The sequence below is a fragment of the Delphinapterus leucas genome, chromosome 16, assembly GCF_059928025.1.
Source record: "Delphinapterus leucas isolate spDelLeu-1000000601 "Yukka" chromosome 16, BTC_Dleu_Yukka2, whole genome shotgun sequence".
Taxonomy (NCBI): Eukaryota; Metazoa; Chordata; class Mammalia; order Artiodactyla; family Monodontidae; genus Delphinapterus; species Delphinapterus leucas.
Genome location: NC_143144.1, coordinates 28,913,053 through 28,930,547, shown reverse-complemented (window position 1 = coordinate 28,930,547; position 17,495 = coordinate 28,913,053). Strand labels below are relative to the sequence as shown.

The 17,495-nt window shown below is 36.1% G+C and overlaps 1 protein-coding gene across 9 annotated transcripts in view; it reads right to left on the bottom strand.

Moving 5' to 3' along the window:
- The window catches only part of ADK (adenosine kinase), a 491,846-nt gene that overhangs the window by 76,140 nt on the left and 398,211 nt on the right, over positions 1-17,495 (bottom strand). For all 9 annotated transcript variants that reach the window (XM_089897732.1, XM_022590941.3, XM_089897734.1 and 6 more), the window contains 2 exons: positions 12,811-12,846; positions 3,188-3,302 (listed from right to left, as the gene is read on the bottom strand). In XM_089897732.1, coding sequence (XP_089753858.1) covers positions 3,188-3,302; positions 12,811-12,846 — 151 coding nt within the window. The remainder of the gene's footprint in view (positions 1-3,187; positions 3,303-12,810; positions 12,847-17,495) is intronic.

Here is a 17,495-nt window from a genome sequence, read left to right as displayed (position 1 = left end):
TCATCTATAACCCCACTTCACTATTTACCACTCACTGAATTATTTTGAAACATTTTTTAAAGTAAATTTCTCAATCTTGCTTTTGACAATTCTAAAATAAGAAAGTGGAAATAAATTAACTGTAGGGTTCCTTCTCCCCACAATTTGACAATAATTTCTTTTTTCACCCATTTCAGGCTTATATATTTAATTCAATAAAAAATTTACTCCATATTCACTATAACTTCTTTCTTCAAGCTTTACTGATCTCCTTCTTTGAGTCAATACAACCCATATACTCTGTACCAATAATTAAGAAATATAATTATACTTTGTCGTATTCATACTTCAATGTGTACCAATTTTATGTTCCAGTTAGATATTTAAGTCTATCTTAAATTTCAGTGTTCAGCAGAGTACTGAACAAACATAAAGGTAATAACTGCTACTGTTTATAATAATTATAAATTAACTGGTTTTAATCCTAAGGGTTCAGAGAGTATTTAAAGTTCTGTATTTTGGCTTTAATAGTAGGCAGCATCATATTGACAATATTACTCATTTTAATCAATAAATGTTTGTTTACTAGATGAAATTCCTATTCTATTTATTATTAAAATTTTATATATATATATATATTTATTTATTTTGGCTGCACTGGGTCTTAGTTGAGGCACATGGGATCTTTACTGCAGCATGCAGGATCTTTTTTTTTTTTTTAGTTGCGGCATGTGAACTCTTAGTTGCGGCATGCATGCAGGATATAGTTCCCCGAACAGGGATCGAACCTGGGCCCCCTGCATTGGGAACACTGAGTCTTACCCACTGGACCGCCAGGGAAGTTCCCTCTATTCTATTTATGTGAGAGCTATAAAATAGATGGCCGAGTAAAAACAAAAGTGAGGTTTTGTTCTTGAAGTTTAAAACTAAGTAAGTAACTTTTTTTTTTTGGCGGTACGCAGGCCTCTCACAGTTGTGGCCTCTCCCGTTGCGGAGCACAGGGTCCGGACACGCAGGCTCAGCAGCCATGGCTCACGGGCCCAGCCGCTCCGCGGCATGTGGGATCTTCCCGGACCGGGGCACGAACCTGTGTCCCCTGCATCGGCAGGCGGACTCTCAATCACTGAGCCACCAGGGAAGCTCTAAGGAAATAACTTATTTCTGAATTCTATTTGCTCATAATCAGATAAATTTATTTTATTCAAGCACAGGTATTTGGTAAGTAAAATGTCTTTTTTTTCTCAAGAAAGACATTTTTAGACTGACAATATCTCCAAAATATCAAAGTAAATAAACTAAATCAATGTGGATTTACTCAACTGAATTTTAATAAATTAAGTTCTTGAAAATGAAATCTTTTCTACTGAGAGAAGATAGGTGTATTTATTAAACAAAAATAAAAGGTATATTTTCACAGAAATATAACAAACAGTCCTAAAATTTGTGGGGAACCACAAAATACCCCGAATAGCCAAAGCAATCTTGAGAAACAGAACAAGGCTGGAGGCATCACACTTCCTGATTTCAGACGATATTACAAAGATAGAGTAGTCAAAACAGAATAGTACTGCAGCATAAAAACAAACACATACATCAATGGAACAAAACAGAGAGCCCAGAAATAAACCCACACACGTATGGTCAATTAATTTATGACAAAAGAGCCAGGAGTATACAATGGGGAAAGGACAGTCTCTTCAATAGATGGCGTTGGAAAAACCAGACAGCCATATGCAAAAGAATGAAACTGAACCACTATCTTACAACATACATAAGTATCACCTCAAAATGGATGAAAGACTTGAAGGTAAGACTTGAAACCAAAAAACTCTTAGAAGGAAACAAAGGGGATGTCCTTGACATTGATCAACAATGATTTTTTTGGATTGCACACCAAAAGCAAAGGCCAAAAAAGCAATAATAAACAAATGGGAGTTCAAACTAAAAAACTTCTGTACAGCAAAGGAAACCATCAATAAAATGAAAAGGCAACCTATGGAATGGGAGAAAATATTTCCAAGTCATGTACCTGATAAGGGGTAAACATCCAAAATATATAAAGAACTCATACAACTCAATAGCAAAAAACCAAATAATCCAGTTAAAAAATGGGTAGAGGGGCTTCCCTGGTGGCGCAGTGGTTGAGAGTCCACCTGCCAACGCAGGGGACACGGGTTCGTGCCCCGGTCCGGGAAGATCCCACATGCTGCGGAGCGGCTGGGCCCGTGAGCCATGGCCACTGAGCCTGCGCATCCGGAGCCTGTGCTCCGCAACGGGAGAAGCCACAACAGTGAGAGGGAGGCCTGCGTACAGCAAAAAAAAAAGGGTAGAGGATCTGAATAGACATTTTTTCAAAAGAGGACAACAGATGGCCAACAGGTACATGAAAAGGTGTTGACCATAACTAATCATCAGGAAAATACAAATCAAAACCACACTGAGGTATCACCTCATACCTGTTAGAATGGCTGTCATCATAAAGACAGGAAATAAATGTTGGCAAGGACACGGAGAAAAGGGTACCCTTGTGCACTGTTGGTGGGAATGTAAATTGATGGAGCTGCTATGAAAAACAGTATGGAGGCTCCTCAAAATATTATAAGTAGAACTACCATATGATACAGCAATTCTACTTCTGAGCAATTAGCCAAAGGAAACAAAAACACTAACCCAAAGAGATATCTGCACCCCTATGTTCGTTGCAGTATTATTTACAATAGCCAAGACATGGAAACAAACTAAGTGTCCACTGAGAGACACTCAGGATGGACAGACTTCAGAATGCATAAAGAAAATGTGGTACACACACACACACACACACACACACACAAACACACACGCTGAAATGTTATTCAGCCATAAAAAAGGAAATGCTGCCATTTGAAACAATATGGATGAACATTCAGGGCACTATGCTAAGCAAAATAAGTCAGACATGGAAAGACAAATACTGTATGATACCTCTTACATGAAGAATTTAAAAAACCCCAACAAAACCCAAAGTCATAGATACAGAGAACAGACTGGTGGATGCCAGAGGTGGGAATGGGGGTGGAGGTGAGATGGGGTAAAAGACATGAAGGTGGTAAAAAAAAAAAAAAAAAAAAAGTACATTGCTTTGAATAAATTAAAATAGAAAAAATATAGAATTTTGTTAGAATGATTAATCCCCATAATACTGGGTTTCTCCCACAGTTTCCACATGTACCTGTAGCCAGTATGGTGTCATCTCTCCCTTGGGTGAAAATCACGATTCGCTGCCTCTCTGAGTTCACCTTTGGAAGAGCCTGTGTCTTTTTGGCTATTTCTTTAATGTCTTCAGTCTATTAATAGAAAGGAGGAAAAAAATTCTCATAACCAATACAATAAACTAAAATTTTATTAGTAGATTAAGGATTTATCTTCTCGTGTTCAAAGTAAGAGAGACCTGAAGATGTATTAAGAGTTATTATTTAAAAATTTTAACCACATACAGAAGTAAATAGAATAACAATCTTCAAGGAACCCACCATCAAGATGCAACAATTTTAAATTTATGATGACACTTATTTCATCTATATACCTTTATCCACCTGCCTTTCATATTATTCTGAAGCAAATCTCAGATACTAGTGTCACGTGTAAATGCTTTAGTATGTATTTCTGAAAGGTAATGACTCAAACATAACCATATAACTATTATCATATTTTTAAAAATTAACATTTCTTTGATATCAACAAAAACACAGTTTTCAAATTTCCAATTAACGAGAGATTGTAAAAAGAGTAATATTAAATTATTTTAGAGGTTTACAGAGCATAATTATGCTGATTCTGGAAATAATGGTTACTATAATGCCAAATTTTTCAAAGAACTAAAATAAGAGAAAGAACTACTTTATTTATTTATTTTTTTTCGGTACGCGGGCCTCTCACTGTTGTGGCCTCTCCTGTTGCGGAGCACAGGCTCCGGACGTGCAGGCTCAGCGGCCATGGCTCACGGGCCTAGCCTCTTCGCGGCATGTGGGATCTTCCCAGACCGGGTCACGAACCCGTGTCCCCTGCATCGGCAGGCGGACTCTCAAGCACTGCGCCACCAGGGAAGCCCAAGAACTACTTTTTTTAAAGATAAAGTTTTAAAAATTACAAATTAATTCTAGAAACCCTCATGTTATTTTGCATATCACATAGGCTGCGAAGTTTTACATCATAAATGTCTGTCTTGAAATCTAACTCTTGAGCTATGGGTGAGATATTCAGAATCAATGTTTTCAACAATTTTAGATAACTTAAAAACCCATGTCTGAATTCAGTGGGCCTGTAAAATTGCCCATGGTTTGCAGTTTGTTGGTAGTTTACTCTATCACTGTGTAAAGTTTCAAACAGTTATGGAGAGGGAAACACATACCAGTGGGGAAATATATCTAAGAAAATAATTTAATTAGGATACAGGACAGAAGAATTTAGGTAAGTAAGGCAGACAAGTCACACTGGTTACAGACAACATCAGAAACCATGATTTTTTTAAAGTATGATGGTCATCAGTGAAATATTTGTATGCTGTTTATTCACAAAATACTTAAGAAATTTTGGATGATATATGAACCTAAGCTTCTCCTATACCTAACATCATGATTCCAGAGGACTGTTGTTTCTGAAAAGAATAGCCACTTGTGATTGGATAATGCTGCTGACCTTTCAAACAGGCTGACTATTCCACTTCTGGTTGCTTATTTTAGAAGAGAGCTAAGCCTGAACTCTGATAACATGAGAAGAAATTCCCTCAGTTTGAGGGGAAAGACTATTAGAAATGACTGACAACAGTTGAAAAGACCCCACAAAATGCATGTTTTTTTTCTGTTTGTTTGTTTGTTTTTTAAATTTTTACTGGAGTATAGTTGATTTACAATGTTGTGTTAGTTTCAGGTGTACAGCAAAGTCAATCAGTTATATATACATACATATATCTTTTAAAAATTCTTTTCCCATATAGGTCATTACAGAGTATTGAGTTGAGTTCCCTGTGCTATACAATGGGTCCTTATTATTAGTTATTGCCAATGTCTTATGATAATAATGTCTTCACTCTCTCAAATAAATGTATACTCTAAAAAATTACATATATTTTCTCAGTCTCCTTATCAAACACATATTTTACTGCTGTAGGATTTTTGCTTATGATTGGGTACAGTTCATCTTGAGTAAAGGTAAGAAGCAAACGCCAGAAAGATTCACTTTACCATCTTGGGGGCGGAATCTTATGCATGTACTGGATATTTTTTAAGTAGAGGTCCTTCTTTAAGGTGGTATAAGGAATAAATTAAGAGTGAGATTCGGTTGTCTTATACCAACGCTGTGAGAAGATGTATTTTTTGTGGTAGTTTTGGTATCCTAATCAAAGAGATTTTTTTTATGTCAGATTAAATCTTATAAAAATGGCAATTCAAGATGGAAACAAACTTTTCAAATACAAAAGATAAATCTTTACAGAAAGGTTAAGCTATATTTTCTATTGATATTTGCATCGATATCCACTGTTCGTACAAAACCCCTTTGTCCCTCTTGGATCACTGTCAGTGTGCACCAAATCTAAATTTCTCACTATGCTTTGAGGAGTCATTGCTTTGCCCTCAACAGCTGATTCTCATCTCGTATAAAAACTTTTCTTAAAATCTCAATTTTGTCTTCCTAACAATATATATATTTCGAGTTCGGTAGCCTCTCCTCCCCTATCCCCTGGTAGATTCTTCTCCCATATACCTGGGTTAACATATCTTAACAGAATGATGAAATTACAAGGGAGTATGACACAGCTGGATTTACTATTTGTGTGACCTCAAGGAGGTAAATATACCTCTCAGGCAGGTAAATAAACCTCCCTACAAAACTAAGACAATAATATTTGTGTTAAACGATGTTGGGAGTGAAGTATGCTAAAATCAGTGGGCAAAAGTCTGAAGAGAATCAGGATATTTGCATAGGCTCATAGTATCTCCCCCTAAGATACTTATTCATTACAAAAGGGAAAACAGAAATGTTACAGTGGAGAAAGTTGACAGACATCCCTTCACCCCAGTGATCAAATTTAGCGATGCTAAAATTAGTGGGTAAAATAGGATATTTGCACAGTCTCAAAATATTGCCCCCAAGATATTTATTCACTACAGTGGGAAAACAGTAACTTCACAGACGTTAAGTACCACCTTAACCCAGTGATCAAAGTTAACTTGGCCAACAGTAAGACACTGGGCTACCATTTACATCCCTGACGTGATGCACTGAGAAGGGTGATCTCTGTGGTATTTCTGCCCAAAATGCATGACCTCAATTTAATTATGAGAGAACATCAGACAAACCTAAATTGAGGGACATTCTACAAAATGACTGACAGGTACTCTTCAAAAGTATCAAATTCATAAACAAGGAACAAGTGACAAACTGTCTGATAGGAAGAGACTAAGACGATATGACAAATAAATGCAACCTGTAACCCTGGATTAGATCGTGGAACAGAAAAAGGAAATTAGAGGAAAAACTGGTAAAATCAGAATAAATTCTGTAGTTCAGTTACTGACCCTGTACAAATGCTAATTTCCTGACTTTGATTATTACATTCTGGTTATGTAAGATGTTAACATTAGGGGAAGCTGAGTGAAGGTATCTGGAAATTCTCTGTACTATTTTCGCAAACGTTCTAAATCTAAAATTGTTTCAAAATAAAAATGTTTTTTTGTGAGGATGAAAGAAGATAAGGTAAGTGAAAGAGCTTAATGCAATATTTAGCATATGCCAAGTACTTCATAAATATTAATTTATTTCCTCTATTTACCGTCATTTTAATACTTTCCAAAATTGTCAAATCCTAAGTTGCCTCAAAATCTCTAGAAAGGGCCTCAAGAGTTTTGAGTATTGAGAATTCAATTATGGTATCTAATAAGGGAGGACAAAGAGAAAAAAGGAAGGAGAAGTAGAAGAAAGCTCATACAATTTAGCTATGAGCCATGTATAAATAGCTATGAGCACTCTGAAGTACTCATTAAATCTTAACCACTCTAGGCAGTAGGTATTATTACTATATCCCTATTTCATAGATGTAGAAACCAAGAGCCGTGTATGTAGCTCTAAAGTACTCATTGAATATTAACCACTCTAGGCAATAGGCACTATTACTATATCCCCATTTTATAGATGAGGAAACTGAGTCACAGAGAGGTTAAGTAACTTCCTAAAGTCATAAGCATACTAAGAGGTGGAGTCAGGACTAGCACCCACAAAGTCTAACTCCAGGGATTATACTCTTCCATGTTATCCACAGATTATACTGCTTCTATGAATTCTGGCAATGTGCCTTCTGTTGTTGTAACCAAAAAACTAGAGCATGTTTATCCTAAATCATTTTATGCCACATTCGTAAGTCATTGCTGATCCTGCATTTAAATATGATATATATATATATATTTTTTTTTTTTTTGTGGTACGCGGGCCTCTCACTTTGGATATTTTTTATTAATTATTCTGGCTTGTATTTTACCGTAGTGAATTTCACCTTCTGAATTTCCAGATATTTCTCATTTTCCAAGGTCACTGGGAATCTAATTTCTTCCTCCAGTATGTTAGAATGTGAGAACGAAAGAAGCGTAGTTTATATAGTAAAGAGTACCAGACTCTGAGAGCTGAGCTCTGATTCTGGCTCTATTGTCTGTTAGCTACATGACCTTGAACAAGTCATGCAGCTTATTTTTTCTGTTCAACTGATCTGGCAATACATGCCCTACCTACCTGAGCCACCAGGTTTGTATGAATATTAAATATATCGATGATATGTTAGAAAAGGTTTTATAAACTGTGAATCATTTCATAAATGTTCAATTATGCTTTTATTGTCACTGGTGATCACACACCTTAAATTTAGCACTGTTTTCCAAATTAAAAAATATATTCTCGGGACTTCCCTGGTGGCGCAGTGGTTAAGAATCCGCCTGCCAATGCAGGGGACACGGGTTCGAGCCCTGGTCTAGGAAGATCCCACTTGTCGCGGAGCTACTAAGCCCATGCGCCACAACTACTGAGCCTGCGCTCTAGAGCCCACGAGCCACAACTACTGAAGCCCTCGCGCCTAGAGCCCATGCTCCGCAACAAGAGAAGCCACTGCAATGAGAAGCCCACACACCACAACGAAGAGTAGCCCCTGCTTGCTGCAACTAGACAAAGCCTGTGCGCAGCAACAAAGACCCAACACAAGCAAAACTAAAAAAAAAAAAAAAAAAAAACCAAAACAGAATATATTCTCTTCATTCCATTTTTAACAAGTTGATGATACAAATATTAAACAATACTGTCACAATCTACCTACTCTTATAGAATACCAATTGTGGTGTCTGCATACATTGCCTCACTTAACCACAGTGTATTCTGCTTTGTTCCCGAAATAGGAACTCCTATAATAATTACGGGGTTCATATGATGTGTCAGCCTCCATCCTGTCTCATACTACCTCCTCCTCAATCACTCCGTTCCAGTCACACTGGCCTCCTGTCAGTTCCTGGAGTACACAGTACATTATGCTCTTTTGTGTCTGTGGGCCTATGTACTCTTGTTCCCTCTGTTTGAAATTTGTTTCCCTATTGTTTGTTTGTTTTGCTTTTTTCTGTCATAGCTAGATATTTGTATTTTTCAAGTTTTCAAAGTGTTAGGCAGAAAGTCAGTGCTCAGCAAATATTTGTTGAATGAGTAAGTGATTAAATGAAGAGAATTTGAAGACTATCGTATCTCTTTCTGTTAATCTAGTGTTTTAAAACTGTTGTCATTTGGGACTCAGTCACCTAAGGAAGCAGCATTGTACTCTCTTAGCCAGCATGACCTGACTTAGTGTCTTATTTCCAGAAACTCTTGGTGATCATTCACTGCATTCTTTGTATTTGTAAGGAACACAGGAACCTTAGAAAAATCTTGGAGAATTCTTTGGGAATCAATACCTCCTGAAACTCTCTGGACTTGCTATCCAGTGCTGATCAGTGGAACTTTCTGTGATGATGTATATGTTTATATCTGCTCTGTCCAATATGGTAGTTCCTATCTACATATGCATGCACTTCCAATGTGCCAAGAGACTGAGGAACTGAATTTTAAATTTTATTTAATTTTAATTTAAATAGCCACACGTGGCTAGTAGATGCGTATTGGATAGCACAATTCAATACTTCCCTCTCTCAGTGGTATAAGATGATAGAGTTGTCATTGCTCAGAGAAAGACTACAAGCCTGGAAACCTCTGGGTAGAGTCATGGGCTGTAGGGAAAGTAGGAAAATGTTAAAAGATTGCTTTATTTCCTCTATGGTTAGAAGTATTGTATTTTAGAGATCTAAAATAAGAAAATTAAAATTTGTTGCCTGGAGTAAAACTGAATAACTGATCCAATAGAAAAGGTATAAGTTATCTTCATCATTTGGCATATACTCTATTTCACTGAGAATGAAAATATAAAAAATATTTTTTATTTAGGTTTTGGAGGTATGCCCTTCACTTTAATTTAAATCAATTTTCAATACTGCTTTAAAAAGGTTTCATAATGAAACATGTTACTAAGTACCTTATTTTTATTTAGGTTCTAAAAATACAAACCTTTAATCAGTTCAAGATAAGGTTGATTTAAAAACACTGTAGTCTGAACCGATTTTCCAAAATACCAAAAGGCCTCACGAAACTTTTTACCCAAAGAATTGTCATTTTAAATTCTTAGCAGGTCTGTCATTTAAAACAGGGCACTATGCAATTTTCCATCAACCTATATATAAAAATCCTCTCTCTTCTGCTTTGTGCTCTGCCCAGCTCCAGTTTTTATCTCATTCTCCAGTGCCCTCCTAAGCTGCCTCTTCTTACTGAAAATTGCCCAATTCGTTTTAAAGGTTTTTTTTTTTTTTTTTTTTTTTTTGCGTTACGCAGGCCTCTCACTGTTGTGGCCTCTTCTGTTGCGGAGCACAGGCTCCGGACGCGCAGGCTCAGCGGCCATGGTTCACGGGCCTAGTCGCTCCGCGGCATGTGGGATCTTCCCGGACCGGGGCACGAACCGGTGTCCCCTGAATCGGCAGGCGGACTCTCAACCACTGTGCCACCAGGGAAGTCCAAGATTTTTTTCTTAAATAAAGATTATCTAAAATTTGCAGAGAAGCTAATCAGAATATCATAAACAATGCTGCTGAAGATATTTCCTGATGAATAAACACTGGCTATTTTTAGAGGCATTTAGATTGGTCTCTTAGCAGACAGAACACTAGTGGCAACACTCAGTGGCTTTGGGAACTGATTGGGATTTATAACAGAAAATGAGGGTAGGACAGTGGATTTGTGGGAAGAAAAAAATGCCCACCTTTCCTTTCTTTTTTAATTTTTTCATTTCTCTCCTCTCATTCATGCCCCAAATTAAGAGGTAAAATTAAAGTTGGGAGGAATAAGACAGATTTTGTCTAGTTTGTCACACTACACTTGAGAGCACTGACACATTTCCATAGACATTAAACTGTTAAGTGATTTATTCTTGTTTGAGTCTTTAAAAATACCAAGTTTCAAACCTATGCTTTTATATTCCTATCTAATGGATTTAGGAAACTTTCATGACATTTTAAAATCATTCAGTTTCTCTAGATAGCATGCCATACATGGATTATATTTTATTAACAATATTTACTTCAGGGTATTCTACTCATGGCTCTTACAGATTCTGCGATGCATATGATATTTTAGGGAACCCATGAAGGGACACGTCAAGACACTGTGTGCTTTAACCAATCTAACACATCATTGTCAAATCACCAACTGAGTCATCTTGCTATGTCAGGAGGTAATAAGGTATCCTACTATAAGCATCATCACTTTGTTTATATGCTGTAATCATTTATGGCAGACTTATGGTAAAAAGAAACAACTCTAGAATCAATGAGTAAGAACTAACGGAAAGGTTAATATGGTGCTGGTTAGTAGAAAATAGAAAAAGTAGTTTGTTGCTAAGACTGTATTTAAACCAGGCATATACATAGCACATAGCTCAAGAGGGCAATAAAACTATGAATTAGTAAGGTTTAATAAACTATTAAAAACTATTATCAAGGTACTACTGAATCATGATCATTTGTTATACATCATGTTATATTTCTAAACATCTACAAAACTGCTTATTTTCTAGAACCAAAATACATTTTTAAATGTTAGCACAGAAAATAGGACACAAATTTATACTCAGCAGCCTTTTATCTTTGGAGAATTTTGATGTAACAACAGAGAGTATTAATTGTTAATACTGAAATTTCACATCAGTGAAACTTTAAAACATGGCTGAAAACATTTACGTATAGTTTCATGATCAAAACATTTGACTTTTAAATTGAATATTCCCTTCGTTACACTTAGCCCTGTATATCAATTGCCAGTTTGGGAAATGACAAAGTGAAACTTAAATTAGATAAAAATTACTTGGAAATCTTTATTCCTTCTTCTTCATGTGACTCAACCCCATATTCATGAGAATATGTTAAAACAAAAAAAGCAAACTCCCAAGAAACTATCAAAGTTGCCATTAATTGAGCATTATGAGGCAGAGTTTCATACCCTGATACAGTTTTTTTCATAAGATCTTGAGAGTAGAATACTTATACCACATGCTCACTATCTTCCTCCAAGAAAAGGAAGCCCTATGCCTGGTTGTCAAGTCCTATGACATGGATAACATACACATGTATCACTTTGTTGCTTGATAATGAATCTGTCTTTCGTACATTTAAATAACATTTCCATCACAATTTCATACAACACCTTTCTCTAAAGAGTTCAAAGTGAGCTCACTAATATATCCAGTCAATGCTCACAGCTTCTGTAGATGGTAGACAATACTGAGTATGCAAATAAGGAGAGAGTTTCTGTATGTTCCAGCTCTAGTCAGATTAAATGTTAAAAAATTACTACCATGAAACATTCCAAGTTGCTGTATAGAACACAGTATTCTATGTAATTCTAGCTAAATAAATATGATAGTCATAAAACTCACCAACTCAGTGAATTCTCTATCAATTAACCTGCGCTGAGATTAGTCAGTATTTCCTAATGATGGACTGGAAGGTAGATATTATGTAGGTAAAAACATAGTCTTGTCTATTATCTTAATTTTGCCAACAACAACCACATGGAGTTTGGAATCTTGACAAAATAATATTTCTATTTCTATGAGGAAAACAGAATCAATTATCTGGAAAGTAAAGCAAGTATCAATATTTTGTTTCAGAAAATGTATATGTTTTATGCTATCAAAAAAGAAGAGAGAAGAAAAAAAAGAGATTCAGACAGGAAGTTTATATGAACAGTATTTAAATTAATCAGTTCCTAACAACTGTTAGGTACAACTTTTGGAAATTAATTTACATAATGATAATCTACATGTGGTAGGGTTGAAATTATTTAAATGACATTATATTTCACTATTTAGTCTTGCTCCACCACTGCTTTAGCAGTGAATCCTTATGAAATGTAATGCAGCTAATGAGGTAGCTTTTTAACTGAACAAACTGACAGGCCCCATATCTGCAGAGGCAGCTTGAAACCGTGCCCAACCTCTTGGCTTCCCAAGAGGCTTTTCAAAATTCAATAAATAACATCTGTAGGCGATGTTGGGTGCAGACCTAGCAGAGTGCGTCATAACACTGTGCTGGCAGAACAAAGAAACCATGACGACTGCCAAGTTTCCATGGCAACTGCTGCGAGGCTCTGAGAGTATAATAGCACATCAATCACTGTCCAAAAGAACTTCATTATCAGCTAGAAGAAACCTTTAGGATCTGTTTAGTGTACAATTGTGGGTTAACTCACCTCAAAGCCTTGCTCTCTAGCAAAAGTGGCAGCTTCCTGAAATAAAAAAAAAGGAACAGTTAATTATAAAGTGCTAGGTAATGAAGAAATAATCCATTTTGAAACTCATTCAGTCTTCTTTTTACACAATTATCTCAATATATCCACATAGTTCAATTTTTATTCTTACACCAAAAAAAAAAAAGAGTTCTTTTTACCTTGGCATAAAAAAAAAGGCAGCATAATGTCAACACACTTCAGAAGTTGAAATAAGATATAGTACATGTTTTTACTGTAGCTGTCACTGTGAGTTCAGGTGTTTTGACCCCAGCAAAGAAAATCATTTGAAACCTAAGGAAGATGCTGATGGTTATGTTTTTAATTAAAACAATACCTTACAGAAAAACGTAGAGAAAATACCTGTAGAGAAAAACGTCTGCTAAAAAATGTACAGATTCAGAAAACCCACCACTTTGTAATCCCTGATGAAATTTATTCAGGCAAGGATCATCAATGGATATTAAATTCATTAGGTGAAAGGATGACGGGGAACTGGGTATTTCATGGAATCAAAGTATCAAAGATCACATGCTGGTCATGGGGAGCAAAGTATAACTTTATAATACAAGGATCAAGCTGTCATCACTTTAACCCAGTGATCGATCCTATCACTTATCATTAATAATGGGATCACCAAAAACACTGTGTCTTCTGTAATGATGCAGTATAAGGTACACAGCATCAGCTATAAAGTTTTTAACATGAATTAATAAAAATTTTATTTAATAACTTGCAGTCTACAGGAAATATAGAGAATAGGAGAACAAGTTAAATGATACACTGAGAAAGCAAATGAGCAAATCCATAATGCAGGACATTATACAGGACAAGTAGCTTGGTTTCTTCAATAAGTCAATGTTATGATAAAGTGGGCAGGGGAAAAATGACCAGGAACAATATACAGATTTTAATTGTAAACTGTTTTGAAGAAACCAGCTATAAAATACATTTTGGGACAAGTGGAGAAATTTGATTATGAAATGGGAATTAGATAATATTAAGAATTATCGATTTCATAAGGAAAATGTTCTAGATTTTTAGAGGTGCATTCTGAAGTATTCTGGGATAAAATGGCATGATATATGTAATTTATTTTAGAAAACTTAAAAAAAATAAAGTGAAGCAAAAATGGTAAAATGTTAATGACTGAATCTAGATGTATTCAGTATTACTATTTTTTTGGCCTGTTTGAAAATTTTTGTAATAAAAAGTCCCCACCCCCCCCATTTCTCTTTGATAGAAGATGACAGGGTAACAGAAGTTGAACATCATTTAAAAAATACAGTTAAAAATTTTAAAACAATATTTTTCTGGATATTAAATATATCTTAAGGGCACAATCTGATGAACCTTACTATATACTCTAATGCCCTTATAATAGGTTATCAAATGACAAAAAACACATCTGTGTAACCAAATCCTTTCCCTTTCTTCACTCTGCTTTGCATATATATTTTCATTTAGTACTGATACAGAAAATGGAGGCAATATTACTTTTCCATTCCACTTCCCCCTTGAAAATGGAAAAAAAAAAAAACTGCAGACAACTGTCAAGAGCCTCTACATCTTAACTTACATTCCTCCAAAATTATCTTTGCCAAGAGATATTAATAGAAGGATGGGATGTGAGCCTGAGTAGTGAGCAGATCCAACTAAAACGACTGCTGCACCAAGCCATGTAAGGCAGAAACTACAGTTAATGTCTCCAGCACAAATCTGGGTACTATCTACATGTTAAGGAAAACACAGGGAAGAAAAGTATGTATGCACTTATGGTCCAATATACTAATAGCATATAAATTTAAAGAACCACTTTGAGGGTTTGAAAAGGTCGAAATAGACGATTACAGCTGAACACTGAAGTTAATAGAAAGTGATAAGCTGAAAGTACAACTCCTTAGGCTGTTGACTACAGAAGCATAAAGCTCATAGAGCTTAACCTTACTTGATATAGATTTAAAAAAAATGGAATTATGATCTTCACAATTGTTGCAAGCAAGGTTAGCCTCTCTGACAATTTACTTACACTAGAATCTTGTATACCAGACAGTCAATAATATTTGCTAGCCTGGATGTCAAGGAAAAGGATAAAGTTCAAAAGATATCAACGTAGAACTTTTCCAAGCTGTCCAACTCAAGAACTAACCAAGCTAATTCTTATATGGAAAAGACAACTAAGAAGCCCTGCAAGAACTACTTATTTACATGGAACTTTATCAGAGGCACAAAAGAAACCTAGAGGACTATAAGACAAAGTTAATATGAAGAATCTGTATGACTGAAGTTGCACTAAGACGTAAAAACTTAAAATTCAAATACAGTAGTTAAGTTGCCTTTTTAATGTCCAGTTCTGCTCCCACAAACGTAAGAAGCTATCGACTGTGATCTGTTATGGTATAGTAGAACTAATTGCAAGAAGGCACATTTATAAATGTCAGATCATTATTCTTTAAGGAAACTGGGCCCTAGGACACTTCCACATCTGTAAACTATTCCAAGCACCAACATATTTCTGACTGAGGAAGGACATGCTGAAGAAAAGTCAACTCAATTTTCTATCTTAGCGCCCCCTCACACAGGTTTGCAGAGCTGTGCCCTGTCACTGAAAAGCTAAGCACTTGTTCTATGGCTTAAAAAGATCTTATCTCCTGACTTCCTCCCACCTTCTTTTGATCTTGGGCTGGTGCCCCCAGTCACTCCATTAGAGAAGGCAGCTGGCTCACATCACGGCAGACTTTCCCACAGCTAACCTCTGATCTGAAGGTGTTTGTAGATACAATGATAGAACAACATTTATTTTTCCCTCTCAGCAAAACAAATAAAACAACACAGGGGAACAGTTTGACCCAGTAAGAATTTTAAGCAGAATTTTCGTCTTCAGATTCACTGCATGGAGGGACAGAAGGAAAAGGCATTAGGTCAGAAATCAGGGAAGAAAAAAGGGGCATAAATGGTGGGCAGAATAGTAAGACAGGCTCCAAATATCAAGGGTAATTCCAAGTGAACTGATCACACTAAATTGAAAAGGACTTTTTAGCGTGCCTTTGCAGTAAAAGTGAGAAAAGAAAACAAGCAACTCTCCATCTGTGCTGCCCCAGGGCGCCACGTACTGAGTTTCACAAATCTAATGAAGCAGTCAAGTTAAAATCCAACCAACAGAGTGAATGTGACATGTGGAGAACAGCTAGGGTTAGAATAGAGAAGCAGAGCGGTTCCTAATGCAGGTGATTATCCATGTGATAATCATTATATTTACAGGCTTTCTATTTTAGATCTGACATCAAAAATCACAAAGGAGGAGGGATTAAAGAAATAAACAACCGACACAGAGGCTTTCCTGCTCCCCTGAGAGTGCAGCACTTTCATTCATGCATGACAAGCAACAAAAGCAAAAGGCCAGGAAAGAGTATTTCTGAGAAGGCTGGATTTCACATTAACACTTCTTTCCATTTTGATAACTTTCACTATTATTCAGTTTCTCATACAGGTCACATTTTCAAAATCAGTTCCCATTGTTGTCTATGCTATAGTACAGTATCATTTTTGGTTTACAATGAATGATACTCACATAATATGTCTTTTACAACAACAAAGCCATTTTTTCCTTCCTGGAATTGAGTGTTGTGAATAAAATGACATATAATTAAAGTCTTAGACTGTCATCTACATCACGCTATTTAGGATTTGCATTAGGCTTGCTGCTTCACCAACCAGGCTAAAAGGATGAAACAACAACCAAGTATGGTTTTTTGAGTAGAGGTTTAAAAAAAAGCTGAAATTCGCGGTTAATGAAAACTATGGAATACTTACATTACGAGCTATTTAAAGGGATTAGCAAACCACTACCAAAAAGCACAATCCTCAGATTATACAGGAAAGGAAGGAAAAACTCAAGTGTGTGTCTGTGTGTATGAAAGACAACAATTTCCTTTATATTCAATTGAGAAGAAAACTGTTTTCTCTGCATTTTGTCTGATAATACCCTGATTTTATAGAGAATTATCTAATCACAAACTAAAACCATAACTAGTCCATATTGTTATTCTAATTCCAATTATTTGTTACTAGTTATATAGGAATACAAATGATTTCTGTGTATTGGCCTTATATCCTGACACTTTGCCAAATTTGCTTATTAGCTGTAGGAACTATTCTTTTGCTCCTGTAAAGAAAGATGTTCCTACTAACCATACTACAAAGTTATTTTAAGAATTTAGCAAATGCCTTAAAAAAATTACCTCTCTTTTCTCCAGGGTGATCTGAAGGGTATAAATACTAACTACCACCACTACCATAGCTCATAACCCTTGCTCTCCCACTTCCTGCTCTACACTTCAAGGCACTGAACCCAGTTAGAGCTATTATCTGCTTGCTTATGTTACCACTCTACTTTCTGATAGTGGACATGAGGGGTCTTGGGTATAGGCTGAAACTTCATGGACTGAAGCAAAAAAGGGAGAAGACCCAACTTAGGACCAAAGAAAGGTAACCTGTGACTATCCACCGAAAGCAGCCCATCCATTCAAAACAAACTATTCTGTTACCCCAATGCAAACAGGAAGCAGAAAGTTCACTGGAGTTCCCATGGTCTTCACTCAAGTCATAGGAGTCCAGGGCTTTAGGAGAAGCCAAGGGAGAACCGAGCC